General features: G+C 37.3%; 2 protein-coding genes across 7 annotated transcripts in view; one reads left to right on the top strand and one right to left on the bottom strand.

The window, feature by feature from the left end:
• The window catches only part of raf1b (Raf-1 proto-oncogene, serine/threonine kinase b), a 42,675-nt gene extending 23,129 nt beyond the window's left edge, over positions 1 to 19,546 (bottom strand). For 2 of the 6 annotated variants that reach the window (XR_015501981.1, XM_087272438.1), the window contains exons 1-2: positions 11,746 to 11,813; positions 224 to 453 (exon numbers count right to left, since the gene is read on the bottom strand). Coding sequence is in view for 4 of the 6 variants with exons in the window: in XM_087272438.1 (XP_087128564.1) it covers positions 224 to 424 (201 nt within the window). In the remaining 2 variants the exon portion in view is untranslated. 6 annotated transcript variants of the gene reach the window in all.
• poc1a (POC1 centriolar protein A) overlaps positions 1 to 20,340 on the top strand; it is a 521,349-nt gene that overhangs the window by 235,065 nt on the left and 265,944 nt on the right. The gene's annotated exons all lie outside the window — the stretch shown is intronic.

Genomic DNA, 20,340 nt, shown 5'->3' with positions numbered 1-20,340 from the left:
TACTTATTTTAAAAATAATGTTATAATATCCACATAAAATAAACAGTCTAATGTTTTTATAGGAAATAAGCCTGATATCAAGCAGGATTGAGCTTACAGGCCTGTTGCTATGAATGATTTTTGAAGAGTGAAACTTTTGTCATGTCAAATCATCAGTAGTGGAATCCCCCTGACCCGAACCCAGAATGTACACAGAACAGAGCCCTGGCTGTCTGAGTTTTACCACGGTGCGCTGCTTGTTGGGCAGGAAGACGCGGATGGTGCTGCTGGTCTTGGAGTCTGGGATTCTGCCATCGTCGGATAATCTACGGTACGGGAAGGTCTTGAGGATGCTGGGAGACATGCAGGAGTCCTCGAATACTGAGTCTTTACACCCGAAGCCGTGACTGCTGACGCTCTTCCAGGCCCCCTGAAAATGCTCCATCACTGCGGACAGCGGCTCACGGCACCGATCTGACAGCAAAAACACACACACACACACACACACACACACACACACACACACACACACACACACACACACACACACACACACACACACACACACACACACACACACACACACACACACACACACACACACACACACACACACACACACACAAAACATTCACTATACACTCGAGCTGTGCAATTAATCCAAATTCAGTTTCAGTTTCCATTCTGGATTCCAGCAATTATCAACAAACTTCTATTAATGAGGATCATACAAATATTGCAGCATCTCTGCCGCATTTCCAGCAGGACTCATGTGTTCCTCTGCAAAGCTCAGGTCACATCAAAATCAGTGAAAGCATGTACTGTCATGTGACTTTAGCAGTGTGGGACGAGCTTCAATAACTGATGTGTGTTCCAATCAATCAATCACTCACTCACTCACTCACACACACGCACGCACACACACTCACGCAGTCATCTAAAGTGAGCGCTTTAATGCTTTCCAATCACACACACACACACACACACACACACACACACACACACACACACACCTGTCGTCATCTTAAAGTGAGCGCTTTAATGCTCACACACATGCAAAAATGTGTCCAAACGCAAAGCTTAGTGATTATTCAGATTATAGCTCGTTTATCATAACGAATGGAGCATTACTGTACAGACGTAATGAACCTATAAACACTCAGAGTTTCAGGCCAGGTTAACATGTGAAAATGTGAATGTTTGGAAATTAATCACCTATTAATTCTTCAAGTCACTGTTGATGGGATGAGCAACTAATACAATAATCTGAGTATTCCTAAAAGCTCTCTTAAAGTTTTAATTATGATTATTCAATATATTTTTTGATGTGTCCATGATATTAATATTATGCATGATCATGATATACTGAATTATTCAACATCTGCATACATTTTCGTCTGTTTCTCAGAGAATACAGACAATAACTGTCGGTGCATTTACACTAAATACTTTTATTAAACCGTTCAATTCATTAAATTAGGAGTTTTGTCACTTAACATCTTTAAAAAATAATACATTTAAACACAAAATAAAAGTGCGCTTTAGCCATTTGAAAATTCAAAATGATCCTGCTGTCAATTTCATAGCTTAGCGAATTTTAATAACCTAAATATAAATTAATTATAATATTAATCACAGTGTAGACTACTGTGGGGCTGTGCAGTGTACAGCTTGACATTTTGATTAGGCTACATTTCAACCCCTAACTTCATTCATTCATTTTCTTGTCGGCTTATTCCCTTTATTAATAAGAGGTCGCCACGGCGGAATGAACCGCCAACTCATCCAGCAAGTTTTTACACAGTGGATGCCCTTCCAGCTGCAACCAATCTCTGGGAAACATCCACACACAAACTCATACACTACGGACAATTTAGCCTACCAAATTCACCTGTAAAACCGGAGCACCCAGAGGAAACCCACGCAAACGCAGGGAGAACATGCAAACTTCACACAGAAACGCCAACTGAGCCGAGGCTCAAACCAGCGACTTTCTTGCTGTGAGGCGACAGCACTACCTGAAAACTACCTGGAAACTAACTGAAAAACTAAAGTCAAAATGACTCAAATAAAAATTAAAATTAATTTAACAGCAAATTTCTTCTGCGCTTGTTCAGTTTAGAGCTCAAGATAGTTGTACTTAAAATATTAGTAAACCAAAATATGAAATGAATGAGTCTGCTCGCCTTCATGTCATCCACTAGTCCAGTTTTTCTCCCGTGTGAGTTAAGAGTGCGCATTTATATGGCCGCAGTCTGACCTGACGTGAGGACCAGATCTCTGCACTATTACTTTAATTTCACAATTTTCCTAATTGAATTGCTCATAGAATAAAATATCTACATGTGTGTTCTGAAGGACGGAACGACAGGAGTGTTAGTAATTAATGACAGAAAGTTTTCAGTTTTGAGTGAACTAATCCTTTATGGAAACACAATATTCACCCTTTTTTTGGACATAATGCACGTTTATTTCCACCAATTACAGCTATTAAAAATGTTTGATTGATATTTCTCTGATCCCAGACATTGTGGTGAGTAGTTTTGGAAAACATTAACAGATATTTGAATATAATGCTGGACTTTCTCTGTGAATTCATGTTTTGAGTTTTCACTGCACATCCGTAACACAGGAACGGCTCAGATCTGCGAGCGGTGAACTGATTTAAGCTGAACACTGCATGTAACAAACACAGCGAGCTCATGTCTGAAAAGAGCACATGAAACACAATATATGGGTCAAAAATCACAGTTTCCTGCTCTCGTTACTCTGGAGCAGCTTTGAAGTGGGTATTGTTGTGTCGGTAATGCGAGTACGTGACCTCCAGCAATGAGTCGCTTTAAGTTCAGAAACAAGGTCGTCATTTAATGCCAGTTTCACTATCACTGTCACTGTGAACTTTATTAAACAGCATTAATCAGAGCAAGATCGAGGACAAACAACTGCACACGACAAACACCAGCGTTCAAAAGAACATGCAAATAACTTCCAGATAATAATAATAATAATAACATGGTAATATATTATTATTATTCATCACACTTCTGCTTTACACTTTACAGAATCAACCCCATCAATCCAGTGATCAATTCTTAAACTCATCTAGTGAAACTGTATTCCTATCATAATATATATTGCAGAGTGAACTAATATTGCAATTAGGGAGTGCATACAATATAATCAACAATTTTAAATAATAAATGTAAAAATAATACTGCATATAGTGTTTATTGTATAGACAAATCAATCTAAATATTGTTATTAAATTAAAAACTATAGAATTTCCCAATTATAACACTCACACAGTCACAAGCCTTAAAAAACACCTGCAAAATACTTCATTATAATACAGATTAAACATTGCATATACTCGCGATGTGACTATTGTGAATGATCACATTGAAATATCGATGCTGAAATGGTATATTGTGCAGCCCTTACTGCATGGTTAGATTTCCCCACGATCGTGCAGCCCTGAATCCAACGAATGAAACATCTTTAAATGTGTTTTAAATTTTATTTACTCACACTCAAGTCATCTGCTGCACACAAAACAATATATTACTCTGGAGAATGCTGGAAACAAGAAGCCATTGTCTTCCATATAGGAACAAAAACAACACTGTGACAGTCAATTTTCCAGCATTCTTCAGACTATCTTCCTTTGCGTTAATCAGAAGAGACTCGAACAGGTTTGAATTCAGCGGATGATGATAACAGAATTTTCATTTTTAGGTGACGTATCCCTTTAATTTAACGTGTTGCGAGTGGTTTGTGTGTAATGCCTTGTGAAATTTAGCGATTGTGCAATTTCTGAGAGAATAAATGTTTTAATAATTTCTCTGTGTAGATGCTGAATTTAAGGGCACCTATTCTGCCCCTTTCTACAAGCTGTAAATGCGTCTCTGCTGTCTGTATTGTGTGTGTGTGTGTGTGTGTGTGTGTGTGTGTGTGAGTTTGAGCTGAGAATACACACAGATAATGTTCTCCAGCTCTCTGAAACTGACCCGTTCAGGCTTTGATCCTAACTGTGGCGTTTTGGTGACTGTTGCTTTAAATGCAAATGAGATTGTGTTTATTTCAGAAGAGGGCGGAGCTACAGACAGCTGTGCGTCACCATAATGATGTAAAGGACGGTTTTCTGCTAGATATACTGTTGCCCAAAAAGCCTAAATAAGATAGTTGTTAAAGCAATGCATATATACTGCAGGAGCGGTAAAACTGAACATTTTTGCAGTTTTAAAACCTTTTAAAACCGGTTATCACCTCCCGCCCACCGCTTATAAAAGTGATTTTTGCATAATAAATGCCCTTCAAAACCGCCTGCCTAAAAATGGAAAGACAATCACAGAAACATTAAAAGGTAGTGATGTGACGTCGTGCGCTCGAAGCATGTATCAAAAAAACGGTACATCTCGCAGTGAAGCAGAGTAGCTTGATTGGTTTTGCCATCATCATGTGATCAGTGACGTCCGAAGCTTCATTTTCGCCTGTACCCAAGTGACTGCTTCCAGTTTTGATCATGGGTTAGTAAAGTGTATAGTGAGAGATTAGGCGTCGATTACATACATTTCTACTGTTTCAAAGCCCCACACACCAGTAACTAAATTAAAATACAATAGTAATTAATATTAAAAAGAACCATACTAAAGTGTATTAGTGTATGTTTTTACAACTATCTTTAAAGAAAAACCCTGCATATCGTAGTATAGTGTTTAAGAGAGGCCAGCTGGCGGGTGCAGCCCAAAGCATCGCTCAAATAGTCTCCTCCCAGAGCATTCGCCTCCCATGCAGGAAACGCTGGTTCCATTCCTGCTTGGAACGGGACTAGTTGGAACACGACAATTGTTAGTATTTTTGAACAACTTGGATTTTACCAGTCATCTGTGGTGTAATGTAACAGTAATTGAGTAATTTGTTTATATTCCTGTTGTTGAATTACGACGTGAATGAGTCGGTCAGTTGCGAACGTTTGGCATTATTGCAACACAGTGCTTTCCCACACTTTAACCAGAAGAGGTCCTCATTGAGCTCTGATTTGGAAAGCTTAGAGTAAAAAACCTTTTTCCGATACAATTGGGTCGAGCGCTTAACCGGTTCAGAAAGCTTCATTTCACCATCACTATTAAAAATGCAGTATGTAAGTTTGACACCCAGTGGTTGAACTAGGTATTGCACTTCTAGTTTAAAACACACACAAGTGCAGGTTGCCAGATTGCCGACATCCACAGGAGCAAGCTTGACTGTCGAGGTGAAGGCTGATTTAAGTCCTGTTCTAAATAAAAGTAATTGTGCACAATAGAAGGAATACTTCCCATATTAAAAGGAGTTTCTGTTCTAAACAACACCTGAAATTTATACTTTAGAAACTGCTTCTGTTTCTGACATGTGAATGATTAGCTCATGTACAGAGCTCATGTGCTTTATTCAGGGTTAAACACTAATAAAGTGAGTCTGACATGACATTTATTGCCGTACTACTGACAGCAGCAGCAGATAGTTCAGCTCAGATCTGGAAAATAGAATAAAGCGTCTGAACTGAACTTCAGAACTGAGACTCAGAGCAAACCAACACATATCAGTGATTCAGCATCTACATTAATCATGTTCAAGAGCTGTAATATGAATTCATTGTGTTGGAGTGCAGTGAGTGCACTATTCTGAATGGCTGTATTTAAATGTTTCTGTTGTGTTGGGTCAGGTCCAATTGCTCATCACTGCATATCTCGTCACGTAGAGTGTTGTTAGGACACTGGGTTACAATGTAATAGGGGTGTCAAAATGAATCGTTTCTTCGGTGCACCGCAATGCAGACGCGGACAATTCGGTATCGGTTCATTAATAATCAAAACCGGTTACTACTGACGTCATTTACCTAAGAACTGCTGCTGTGAAGAAAATAAAATCTGTGTATGAAAAGCACCATCAATGCACCGTGATGCACAGAAATATCAAAATGAACCGAATCGATGGCATGACAGGGTTCAACACTAGGGATTTTTTTCTACTGGCCCGATCGGGCAAGTGGTTCAGATTTTTACTTGCCCTGCCAAAATTTTCTCTGGCCCCACCAAAAAAAGAAGTTAGCCATTTAGTTATTCAGCATAACTTTTCTTTAAATACAACGAACAATTTAAAAATTATTTAATTTAAATACAATACTGATTAGATTAATTAAAGTGAATTGTTTAATGTTTGGTTTAGTTTAATTATTTAGTGGACAATTTTATGTTTTTTGTTTGTTTAAAATCCACCAAAATTCCTAATTTTATAAGCAGGCTCATTACAGCAGTCTATAATACTGTCAGTATTTTTATTATTCATTTATTTGTAAATCTTAATTTAAAATGTATTTCACTTCTTGTTCTTGCTTGATCCATCAACATAATAATCATATTAGCCGCACGAATCGCGCTTACTGGGCAAACAAGTTCTGAAACAAACGTTTGGGCATGAAAGCACGCAATTGACAAACAGTCGCAGCCAAATTAAACTTTAGTGACAAAGCAGCACTGGCCACTATCGGGCCAGTAACCATTCTGTATACTGTCCCAAGCGTCTTGCACACTGGCCCCGGGCCAGCGGACAGTCCTTATTGTTGAGCCCTGCATGATAATCGTAACCGAACCGTGACACTAGTGTTGGTTCACAGCTCTACAATGTAACCTGCATCCTAATATTTAGATTAATTGCTAATTACTAACCATCTCATGTGGAATCTGCATCTCATTTCAGAGTCTGCTACAGTCCACCAGAGGTCGCATTTCAGCTGCGGACTCATGCTTTAAGAGCTTTCATGACTGAATGATTGAAACTCTCTGTTTTTCCACAATCTGGCAACCCGAGGTGCTGAAATATAACTAGCTAAACTGGCATTGGGCGGGTTAAAGAGACCAAAACAAAGACAGCCGCTCTGGCAATAACGCACATGTTCACAGCAGAATATCTGACTCCAGCATGGTGTCTCAGTAATGTTCCCTGAGCATGATTCTGAATATCCGCACACACATGATGCTGTGTTTATGTTTGAGAAGAGTCAAAAACTCACACACAGCACAATTAAAGCACTTCCAATTGACCAGAACATGATTATTTCCATTGTTCTATAGGCCACAGCCCTGTTGAGGCGAGAAACTCTGATCATCCATCTGACAAGAAGAGCAGAAATGCAGATGGTGAGAGATAAAGAGTCATGCAGGAACTGACAGAGCTGCGTGTGTGTGTGTGTGTGAGGAACAGCAGAAACACAAGTGCTGGATCACACTTTACTATATCTACAGTATACTTCACACTCATGGCAGGGTTTAATATAGGACTGCACTATATATTCAAACAGTATCGGTAATAACATGAGCAATTTCCCTATTGCAACAACAAATTTCATTTATTTTTTTGAAACTGCAATAATTCTGAGACTTTCTGAATGCATTGGAATTCCTACTTGAATGGATTCGGAGCAGGGCAGCACAATATAATCACTAAATGATCATTCATTCATTCATTCATTCATTTTTCTTGTCGGCTTAGTCCCTTTATTAATCCAGGGTTGCCACAGCGGAATGAACCGCGCATGCTTTTATGCAGCGGATGCCCTTCCAGCCGCAACCCATCTCTGGGAAACATCCACACACACACACACTCATACACTGCGGACAATTTAGCCTACCCAATTCACCTGTACCGCATGTGTTTAGACTGTGGGGGAAACCAGAGCAACCGGAGGAAACCCATGCGAAGGCAGGGAGAACATGCAAACTCCACACAGAAACACCAACTGAGCCGAGGTTCGAACCAGCGACCCAGCGACCTTCTTGCTGTGAGATGTCAGCACTACCTACTGCGCCACTGCCTCTCGCCCCCACTAAATTATCATTATCACAATATTACTATATGCTAGGCGTGGGCAGTACAGCCAAATATTTATTTTACGGTACTGATATCTTTCAACAACATTACATATTTTCCCAGTATTGTGCTTGTTTGGCCAACTCATCATACATTAAAGGGCACTTATTATTCAAAAATCACTTTTATAAGAGGTTTCAACCAAGTTGTGTGTCTGTCAGTGGAGTGTGAGTATCTCCAGCAGCCTCCAATGTTCATTAGTGTAAATCAGACTCTGCAGAAACACTGTGATTGACATTCTCCTGCTGTACGTGTCATCAGAGGGGGAAAGCCCCGCCCACTATCTCTCCATCTCATTAGCATGTCCAGCAGCCCTGAGTGAGAAGCAGCCGTCTGTCCATTCGCCATTAGAGTGTTTGAGCTGCTGAAGATAATGTCAGCATAGACTCAGAGGATTATAGATGTGGAGTTTTAGATGAACAGGAGCGACATAGACTGACAGAAGCATGAACACACTCACACTGAAGCACACATGCACACCTGACCAGCACTCACAACACACACACACTGCTGTTCTACATTTGTCACTATGGGGATGCAGAGCCATCTGTAGCTCCGCCCTCTTCTAAAAAGAGCACAAGCTCATTTGCATTTAAAGCTACAGTCACCAAAACGCCACAATTAGGATCAAAGCCTGAAAGGGTCAGTTCCAGAGAGCTGGAGAACATTACCTGTGTGTATTCTCAGCTCAAACTCACACACATTCTAGACACAGCAGAGACGCATTTACAGCTTGTTAAAAAGCATAATAGGTGTCGTTTAAGTCTCAGTGTTCACAGGCAGCACTGAGGGATTTTGCATCAGCTGCTCAGTGTTTAAATGAGCTCCTTCTGCTGCTGATCCTTCATTGTTCTGCCTTCAGGAACCTGTTGAGCAGGTCTGTGCAGCTGCGAGAGGCACGTTCACGGCTGATCTGACTGATTTGGCAACACGATTAATTATTGATCCTCCAGCTTATGTGTAGCATGTAATAATGCAACGTCAATGTCATTATCGAGTAAGTAATAATCTATACATTTCACAAGGTGTCAAATTCATCAATCATAACGCCACAACACTGTGAAGGAATCTAACAAGGCCTGTATGTGGGTCAAAGATGAAAAGGGGATATCCAGCAACGAAACAGTAAAATCACAAAAAGAAAATAAACACATTCATATATTCTCCCGCATGATTTACACTAGATATTCACTCAAGTCAGATAGTTTAAGCACCAAAACCCTTGTCCTGCAGATACTGTGTGAAATGCTGGCTTCCGCATGATTCCTTTATGTTGTCCCAACACAAATCATTTAAACAAAAACTTAACAGTTTTCACAAATTTAAGTTGATAGAACATAAAACAATTAAGTTGTCCCTCAAAAAACTCTGTTTTGTGTTGATTCAGCTCCCTTTAAATAGGTCATTTAAACAAACAGCAAAAATAATCTTTAAGGACAATGATCATTTGATGATATTAAAAACTCTATTAAGGGATCACAGAGGTTTGAGTAAGATTTCATTTTATTATTATTTGTTTGATTGTTTTAATTATTATTATTATTACTACTACAGGCGGCATAGTGGCGCAATGGGTAGCACAATCGCCTTACAGCAAGAAGGTCGCTGGTTTGAGTCTCAGCTGGGTCAGTTGGTGTTTCTGTGTGGAGTTTGCATGTTCTCCCCGTGTTGGCGTGGGTTTCCTCCGGGTGCTCCGGTTTCCTCCACAGTCCAAACACATGCGCTATAGGGGAAGTAGGTGAGCTAAATTGTCCATAGTCAGGGCCAGACAGAATCTGCAGACATTTTTTGCTATTTCTGTGTAGAATTTTGTAAAAAAAAATAAATAAATCTGCGGATTAATGCAGAATTATTTTGGGAGTTTTGTTACTAAAAACGCAATATTTGAATTGAAAATAATAACATTTTAAGTTTAATGTTTACAATGCAAATCCATCTAAATCCACTTATTTGGTAAGAAAGTCTTCTAAGACTTCTATCATATATATGTACTAAAAGACAGAAAATATGACTTTACAAACTGTATCGTAAATAAATCAAATCAACTTTCATATTAGTCAATATTATTACTGAAATTACTAAAAAAAACTGAATAAATATAAATGTACACACATTTACACAAGTAAATAGACTACATGATGTGCTAAAAATCTGCGGATTTCTGCACGCACAGATTCCATGTGGGCCTATCCATAGCGCATGTGTGTGAATGAGTGTGTGTGGATGTTTCCTAGTGATGGATTGCAGCTGGAAGGGCATCCGCTGGTGCTGGAAAAATTGGTGGTTCATTCCACTGTGGTGATCCCTGATTAATAAACGGACTATTAAGCCAAAAAAAAAAACTAATTAATTAATTAATTATTTCAAGTGGCGCAGTAGGTAGTTCTGTCGCCTCACAGCAAGAAGGTCGCTGGTTCGAGCCTCGGCTGGGTCAGTTGGCATTTCTGTTTAAAGTTTGCATGTTCTCCCTGCATTTGCGTGGGTTTTCTCCGGGTGCTCTGGTTTCCCCCACAGTCCAAACACATGCGGTACAGGTGAATTGGGTAGGCTAAATTGTCCGTAGTGTATGAGTGTGTGTGTGTTTCCCAGAGATCGGTCGCGGCTGGAAGGCCATCCGCTATGTAAAAAAGTGCTGGATAAGTTGGTGGTTCATTCCGCTGTGGCAACCCCGGATTAATAAAGGGACTACATCAAAACGAAAATGAATGAATGAATGATATTTGTAGTATTTCTACTGATCTCATTATTATTTTCATTCTTTGCGTGAATTGTTAGTCAAAATAAATGTCATACTTCAATATTTAGAAGTATAGATTCACAGGCAATATTAGACTATTTTAACAGATACATAACAAAAAAACAACAACTAAGAATCCATCTACGATTTTAAAATGCACCCTTTAACATAATCCATCTTTACAGCAAAAGGTCTCGTACTCAGAAGTCTTCTTTACAGGTTAAATGGCTGCACATATTGCATCAGAATATATGATGGTAATTGAGCAGCGTAATTAAAGCCATTAGACTGGAGCCGAATGCCTGATATGAGAAGGAGCACTCAAGCCAACCACAATAACAGCAGACACACATCTGCAATACACTCATGCAGATTCAGTATCCATATATAATAAACTCCAAGGTTTACACTATTGGCCAACATTCATGAGTCAGCAGACAGTCAAAAACATATTAATCAAGCATCTGGGTAATGCTGAAAACAAACGGGTTACATCCAACATCTCACCCTCGTTTGCTTTAAACTAAATTTAATTAAACAGAAAACTGTGCGTCTGAGATTTATATATATATATATCACTTTTAAACTGTGGGACAATGAGGAGGGTTATTAATATTTCATGGTGGCCATAGCTCAGATGATATTAAATGTCAGCCACTAACATTTCATTTGTTTTAAAAGACTTAATATAAACCTGTTTTCCACTAAACTCTAAATCTGACTAATTTTATACAACAAAACACACATAAAGAACATTTTAACACTCGTGTTTTGATTTAGCCAGTAACCAACGTTAGTTTATGTGGCTAGAGCTTTAACAGACACTCGCTTCATATAAATGCTAACAACAAAACACGTAGCGGAGTACAAACGGAAAGAAAATGCTAAGAAAATGAAAGAAATGCTAATAAATATTAGCATTACGAGCTTTAGCAGCGTTACGCGAGTTAGTAAGATGAGCTCATTCAGAGAACTCTTCGGTACACTTTACACAAACAAACACAACAAACACCACCCGCGACTGCTGTATTCAACACAACAGCAAACATCTGCACTTCGTCTCGAATAAACGCCACAAGATCAGCACACCAAAACAATCGACATCTAATAAAGAGCAGACGAACCGGGAGAGTCGAGCTCCACTCACCAGAGAAAGTTGTTGAATTGTTGATCCGCCATGATTATCGCGACTGAGGAAAGTGTGACGTCAGAGTGATGTCATCGCTTTCGTCGCCGCAAGACTTTCGTCTGATCTTTAAAATTGACTGACAAACATATTCGTGATATTTTTCAGGAGCAAAATAAAATTACTCCTAGAGGCAAATTGTTCTGGAACTCTATTATAGTTCATATCATTTGGAAAAGAGTCTGGTTAACCCCCTAAAATGCACTATTAATAATAAAATTAAGGACATTCATTTTAAAACACTACCAAGTGAAATGGTTATTATCAAAGTACATTGAAATGGAGGATATCTGTGGTTTCTGCAATGTGGATAAAGAGAGCCTTTGTAAACAATTTCTGTAAGCATCCAGCAAAGTGGTTCTCTAACTTTTTTTATCAAGTGCCACCTTAGAAAAAAATGCCACCATAATGAGCAGTACTGAAATACAGTGGAGGTCCAGTAAAGCAGCTACAGCGCTGTGCGGTCCAAAATTGAGGCAGATTCATTCCTGTTATTAAGAATATTATTGTCAGCCACTTTAAACATTATAAATAGTGTGAACATTAACACTGTGCTGTGCTTATATATAAGAAAATAAGAAAATAAAAATAAAAACGTCAACATTTAAATTAAAATGTGCTTTTAAAAGTTAAAAACGATAGGTTACTGTTCTTAAAAAGTATATATAAAAAAGAAAAACTCTTGTACTTAAATGTAAAGTATGACATCATATTCATATATGAATCATTTGAAGTAGCATGTACATATGACATATTGGATTCCTCCACATACCACTAGAAGGAAACCCACCACAGTTTGAGAACCATTGCTCTTGCCAAATATATATTTTAAAAAGACAAAGTTTAGTTATTGTTTTACATTAAAATATTTATTTTTTATTAAAAAACAAATCCAACAAATGTCCTGAATATACTGTTAATCTTTTTTTAAAAAAAGTTGAAGGTGAAGTCAGAATTATTCACCCCCCTGTTTATTTTTTTCCCTTAATTTCTGTTTAATGGACAGCAGATTTATTCAGCACATTTCTAATCATAACAGTGTTAATAACTCATCTCTAATAACTGATGTATTTTCTCTTTGTCATGATGACAGTAAATAATTTTAGACTAGATATTCTTCAAGACACTTCTATACAGCTTACAGTGACATTTAAAGGCTTCACTAGGGTAATTAGGCAGGTTAGAGTAATTAGACCTAACAAATGAATTACTTTGTCCTTAAAATGGTGTTTAAAAAACTTAAAACTGCTTTTATTCTAGCCGAAATAAAACAAATAAGACTTTCTCCAGAAGAACAAATATTATCAGACATACTGTGAACATTTCCCTGCTCTGATAAAATCATTTGGGAAATAAAAAAGGAAAAGTTCAAAGGGGGTTTAATAATTCTGATTTTAACTGTATTCGCTTAATTATCTAATAAGGTCTGAGGTACCGTTCATGTCAATAATTAATTAGAAATGCAAGTTAGCATCCCAAAGTTCAATGCTTATAGTTACTGATTTAAACTACCTCATAATAACAGACAGCACTAATTAATCTTCCATCCCATTTGGGAAGACACTAAACAAAATGCACATGATATGGGCCAGTGTATAAGGGAATGACTTGTACTTTTGACTTTATTGACATTTCAGTGGTTTGAAATAATAATATAATGTATAAGAGACAATAATATGTAGAGAAATAAGTGTGTAGAATAAGAGTAAATGTGCTGCAGTTTATTACAAGGCTTCTGTAGCGTAATGTACAACACCATCACACGCAATACAGCACTGCACACTATTACACATGCAGAACACACACTCTTTTACACACTTTTACAGGTTAAAAGTTGTTAGAGAAAAGGTCATGAGCCCATAATGCAACTCAAACACAGAAAAAAACAGGGAAAATAAAAATATTAGTCAGAAAATGTGGAAAACTGCTGATTTACAGATGTTGTTTAACAGTGCATGAGCAAAACATTCAGGAAATGGTTACAAGAAAATACTTCAACAGTTGAAATGCTGATTTGCATGATCAGGGCAATAATTAATCCATTTCAATCAGCTGTACATGTTGAAAATCTGCAGCCTGAAGGAGATCTTGTGTCTATATTCAGTACTTTCATACTATAATATATTACAATTTACAGTTGGATTTGAACCCCATGCTTCATATCTCATTCATACTCATTTATTGTTGTTTATAACCATACACTGAACTGCTCCATATGTAAATTGGATTAAATGTCACAAATTAGTCACAAAATTCAAATTCTAGCGGCAGATTTATTTTGTAAGTGTGTCTGATTTCTATGCCAGAGACACTGATGCAAAGCTGCCTGTAAAACAGATAAACACTCTGCAGCAGATATGAAGAGTCCACTGGGTCTGACGGACAAGGAGAAACTCTGAGAAGAGGAATAAAATATTGCTCTCAGATTATTTTCCATGAGATTATTAAAGCAATGGAAATTAATAAGCATTAATGTCCTGGCAAAATTAAGCAGCCCTATGTACTAGGCCTATATATGACGTGTCAGTAATTATATAGGTTACTGTTGACTTGGCAGCACGGGGGCTCAGTGGTTAGCACTGTGACCTCACAGCAAGATCACATTTTCGAGCCTCAGCTGGGTCAGTTGGTGTTTCTGTGTGGAGTTTGCATGCTCTCCTTGTGTTGGCGTGGGTTTTCTCCAGGGTTTTAGTCCCAACACATGCTCTATTGGGGAATTGATGAACTAAATTGGCGTGAATGAGAGTGTATGGGTGTTTCCCACGACTGGAAGGGCATCCGCTGCATAAAACATATGCTGGAATAGTTGGCGGTTCATTCTGCTGTGGCGGCCCCTGATAAATAAGGGTCTATAAGCTCAAGAAAAATAAAGTGATCAACCCTGTTCCTGGAGATCTGCCTTCCTGCAGAGTTCAGCTCCAACCCTGATCAAGCACACCTGAACCAATTAATGAGGACCTGAACAGCACTTGATAATTACCGGCAGGTGGGTTGCAGCTGAATTCTGCAGGATGGGAGATCTCCAGAAACACGGTTGGCCACCCCTGAACCAAATGAATAAATAAAACTAAGTTATGGCGCCATCTGCTGTTAAAACTAGGATAAAGGATAGGATAACAACATATATTTTTATTTTAGAATTTTGAGAATATTTAGAAAGACTGAAATGATAAACAACATTTTTAACAGGTTATTTAACAGTTTATATCCTCTGTAGTGGAATAATTTGTATCAACACGACTATAAATTATATAGAGAAAAATATTTATACATCACAAACATTTTTTGATACTGCCAAACAATGTGACATTCATTCATTCATTTTCTTTTCGGCTTAGTCCCTTTATTAATCTGGAGTCGCCACAGCGGCATGAACCGCCAACTTATCCAGCATATGTTTTTATGCAGCTGATGCCTTTCCAGCCGCAACCCATCTGTGGGAAACATCCATACACACTCACACACTACGGACAATTTAGCCAACCCAATTCACCTGTACCGCATGTGTTTAGACTGTGGGGGAAACCGGAGCACCCGGAGGAAACCCACGCGAACGCAGGGAGAACATGCAAACTCCACACAGAAATGCCAAGTGACCCAGCTGAGGCTCGAACCTGAGGCCTACTTGCTGTGAGGCGGCAGCACTACCTACTGCGCCACTGCATCAACAAAGTGGCTTTTTATTTGTTTATAAATTAATTAAATAATAGTTTTTTTATTGATTTATTTAATTATAGTTATTTGTTTGTAATTTATTTTTTATTTATTATTTTAATTTATGTTTTATGTATTTATTTATACATTTTTATTTGTTCATTAAATAAATAATTAATTATTTTTTATGTATTTATTAACTAATATTTATTTGTGTTTTTTTGTTTTTTGTTCTTCAACTAATTAAATAAAAAATATATTTAATAAATCAGCATGACCCAGAAGTCTGAAGCATGACCCTGAGACTTTGATCAGTGTGTTGCCCCTCAGACTGAAACTGAATATTGAGTAGGGGCGGGGCTTTCTTTTGTGAATCACAAAACTCTAAAAGGGGCGTGGCTCAAGCTATAGTGGTTACAGATAAGTCAACAGATAAGCACCGCCCACTTCAGAACCAGACACTCAGAATTTGATTAAAGATGACCAAAACAACCCTTTTAATTCAGTGGATTAACCTGCATGTGTTAGTCATTCACCTACAGAGGAACAATGTGCGCTAGCTAGATAAACAGTGTGCATTTAGATTTCAGGTATATAGATGAACAGGTATTAATACTAAACTGTTTTATATTTGTATATCCATTAATATTTGAGCAATGACAACTTGTTTTAATGTTTACCTGCATGCTAATTTAAATATAATCAGAGTGAAAGGGCATGCAAATATGACTTCATAACAACATTAGCTCTATTGAACTGACTGTGAGCAATACTTTAAGTCATTGGATGATGATATGATTTCACTATTTTTCTGAAATAAGGAGAAAGTCCAGATGTGTGAATATAAACCCAAATTGACCCCAGCCGCTGTTTGAGTGTATGCCATACTCACTAAAGTCAAGAAGAGCTGCTGAAATCCATGTCAGATTATCTCCTCATATCCAGCCATATATCCAGCAGACGCTCTCCTTCATCATTTCTCTCCGCACCCATTCTCTACTGCAGGGGAAGACAAATCATGTGGGCCTTTATTTACTGTGTAAATCCCACAAAATGGCACTTGTGCTCAGAAATGGTGCAGTGGAGCAGATCAGATGGAGGAGGCTTTCTCTGAATAAATCCCAGGACGTCTCAAATGCACTCACTCATAGAGACAGAGGCGGGGACAACACACTGCAGGAGTGTGTGTGTGTGTGTGTGTGCCACAGATTTAAGGTATTCCCTCACGTTCGCATCATCTGACACCAACACACCAAACAAAGCTGAAAACCACGTCTGATCACTATTTGAGCTACGAGTGTTTATTTATTTATATTTGTTTGTTTATTGATTATTTATTTTAATTATATATATATATATATATATATATATATATATATATATATATATTTTTTTTTTTTTTATATATAATATTTTATATATAACTTTATAAGTATAACTTTATATATATTGTATTACTTATGTTTATTTATTTATAGTTATTTGTTTGTTTATTTTTTATTAATGTACTTATGTTCATTCATTCATTTTCTTCAGCTCAGTCCCTTTATTAATCTGGGGTCGCCACAGTGGAATGAACCAACAACTATTCCAGCATATGTTTTACGCAGTGGATGCCCTTCCAGCTGCAACATCCATACACACTCATTCACACTACAGACAATTTGCCTTACCCAATTCACCAATACCGCATGTCTTTGGACTTGTGAGGGAAACCGGAGCACCTAGAGGAATATGTAAATATGTATTTATATTTATTTGTTTATTAAATAATTATTTTTTGTATTTTATTAATATTTACTAATAATATAATTATTGTATTTATTTTTATTTATGTATTTATTTATTTATATTTAGATGTTTGTTTGTTATTAGTTCATTAATTAAATATTTTTTACTAATTTTTTTTATTTATTTAATTTTATTTGTTTATTAATTAATAATATTATTGATATTAATTATATTATTGATATTAATATAAATAATTTATTATATATTTTTATACTTATGTATTTATTCATTTGTTTGTTTATTAGTGGCTAAAAATATTTATTTAATTTTTATTTTTATTCATTTTTATTTATGTAATTGTGTATTTATATTTGTTCGTTTATTAAATAATAATTAATAATATTGTATTATCGTAATAATGTATTAATATATATTAATAATATTATTAATTAATTACATTTTTATTTATTTTAATTTAGATGTTTTTTGTTTGTTATTAGTTAATTAATTAATCTTTTTGACTTAATTATATTTATTTATTTGTTTGTTATAACAATATTCCTAAGGTATTTCCTGTGTAACATTTTTAACCTCCAAAGTTTCCAATAATCAAAAAAGGTCCACATATTTATAAATAATGTTATTTATCATTAAGATATGATTAAATTGCCTCCTGTTGTTATGAAATAGTTTTGGCGACAAGGAGGAAATCCTCTTGGCCCAGTGACATTGCAGCACTGAAATGGTCTATAAAGCTAATAAAATAATCAAAATTAAATCTGAAACCATTCAAATGCAACTTGCTGCAGCTGTAACTTACATTCGAGACATTTTTATGCAACTGACATGCACTCATAGTCTCATTTGCTTGCTAATGTTTATATCTAAATTATGTAATTAAAATCTCAACATATGCACACTCATACACTACGGCCAGTGTAGTTGATCAGTTCCCCTATAGCGCATGTGTTTGGACTGTGGGGGAAACTGGAGCACCCGGAGGAAACCCATGCCAACACGAGGACAACATGCAAACTCCACACAGAAATTGACCCAGCCGAGACTCGAACCAGCAACTTTCTTACTGTGAGGCGATGACACTATACCACTGTGCCACCATGAAGCCTCCATTTCTGAACACAATATTTTTAATAACTCGATTCAACTGATGTATATTAGACTGGATATTCTTCACGACACTAGTGTTCAGCTTAAAGTCACATGTAAAGGCTTCACTAGGCAAGTTCTGTAACCAATACAGAAAATAATTTATTAAGGGGCTAATAATATTAACCTTAAAGATTGCTTTATAAAGTAGGCAAACTATAAGATAAGACTGTCTCTAGAAGAAATGAACTGTGACAGGAAACACTGTGAAAATGTTCATTGCTCCGGTAAACATCACATGGGAAACATTTGAAGAAGAGTTCAGATTTAGCTGAAAGTGGCTGAATAATTTCCTATTTAACTGTGTGTGTGTGTGTGTGTGTGTGTGTGTGTGTGTGTGTGTGTGTGTGTGTGTGTGTGTGTGTGTGTGTGTGTGTGTGTGTGTGTGTGTGTGTGTGTGTGTGTGTGTGTGGAGAGTGTAACGCTGCAGATATGCAAACCACCTTAAGATGAGCAGATGCAGAGCTGGACGTATTGATTGAGGGAGACGAGCTGGAATATTCTGCTCCATCAGTGGAGAAATACTGCTGTGAAAACACCAGGACAGCACTCTCTGTCACTCTTACACACACACACACACACACACACACACAGATTTTGTGAAAAGTAAAACTATCAACGTGGAAAACTTGGAGAAAGGCTGTCGAAGGAGAGGAGATAGAGATTGCTGACATTGTTTTTGCCTCCTATTTGACAGGAGTTTCAGACTCTCCCGCACCGCTGACTCTTCATGCTGCTGTGGCCATGAATGTCCATTTGCTCAGAGTTTTCAGCACAGTCATGCTTTCCCTGCTCTCAGACACAGATGGAGCAGAGATTCAGGATTCAGTTTATGAGTCAAATATAGCGAGTGAGTTCATCCATTCATTCATTAAGAGTCGCCACAGTGGAATGAACCAAACATTGCAGATTAAAACAGCAATGAGTACATTCATAAAGTCACTATATAATGCATATATACACACAGACAAGAAGGAAAAACCCACACAATTACAATTCTGCTAAACACATAAACAAGTAAGAAAGAGAAAAAGACTAATATGAGGATTAAGAAGATGATGACAGAGGGAAAAATAGCATTAAAAAAATAAATAAATAAACAATACACACACCTGTACATTCATCTCTCTATCTGTCCTCAGACTCTTCTGTCTCTGCAGGTGCCATAAACACACACTCACACACACACACACACACACACACCCATGTTGAGTGATGAAGACAGATGCTCGGATAAATATGTTAGTTAGTTAGTTAGTTAGTTTGTTTGTTTGTTTGTTAGTTTGTTTGTTTGTTAGTTTGTTTGTTTGTTAGTTGGGTCAGCGTTTTCAGCAGTCGTGTGTGAAAATCCAGATGTATTATTTATACACAAAGTACAAGAAAATGCACATCAATAATTCATCTGAACAACACATAATGCAAACCTTTCTGTCTGTCTGACTGTCTGTCTATCCATCCGTCCGTCCATCCTTCCATCCATCTATCTATCTATCTATCTATCTATCTATCTATCTATCTATCTATCTATCTATCTATCTATCTATCTATCTATCTATCTATCTATCTATCTATCTATCTATCTATCTATCTATCTATCTATCTGTCTGTCTGTCTGTCTGTCTGTCTGTCTGTCTGTCTGTCTGTCTGTCTGTCCGTCCGTCCGTCCGTCCGTCCGTCCGTCCATCCATCCATCTGTCTATCTGTCTATCTGTCTATCTGTCTATCTTTCTGTCTGTCTGTCTGTCTGTCCGTCCGTCCATCCATCCATCCATCCATCCATCCATCCATCTATCTATCTATCTATCTATCTATCTATCTATCTATCTATCTATCTATCTATCTATCTATCTATCTATCTATCTATCTATCTATGTCCGTCTGCCTGTTCATCTATCTTTTAGATCTCCCGCTTGTTGTTGGCATAAACTGCCTGTGTCTCCATATATAGTCCTCAGTGTGTGTGTGTGTGTGTGTGTGTGTG

Source organism: Danio rerio, chromosome 11, assembly GCF_052040795.2.
Source record: "Danio rerio strain M-AB ecotype USA chromosome 11, GRCz13ab, whole genome shotgun sequence".
Lineage (NCBI taxonomy): Eukaryota > Metazoa > Chordata > Actinopteri > Cypriniformes > Danionidae > Danio > Danio rerio.
Note: the sequence above shows the minus strand (reverse complement) of the source record. Positions and strands in the feature narration are given on the sequence as shown.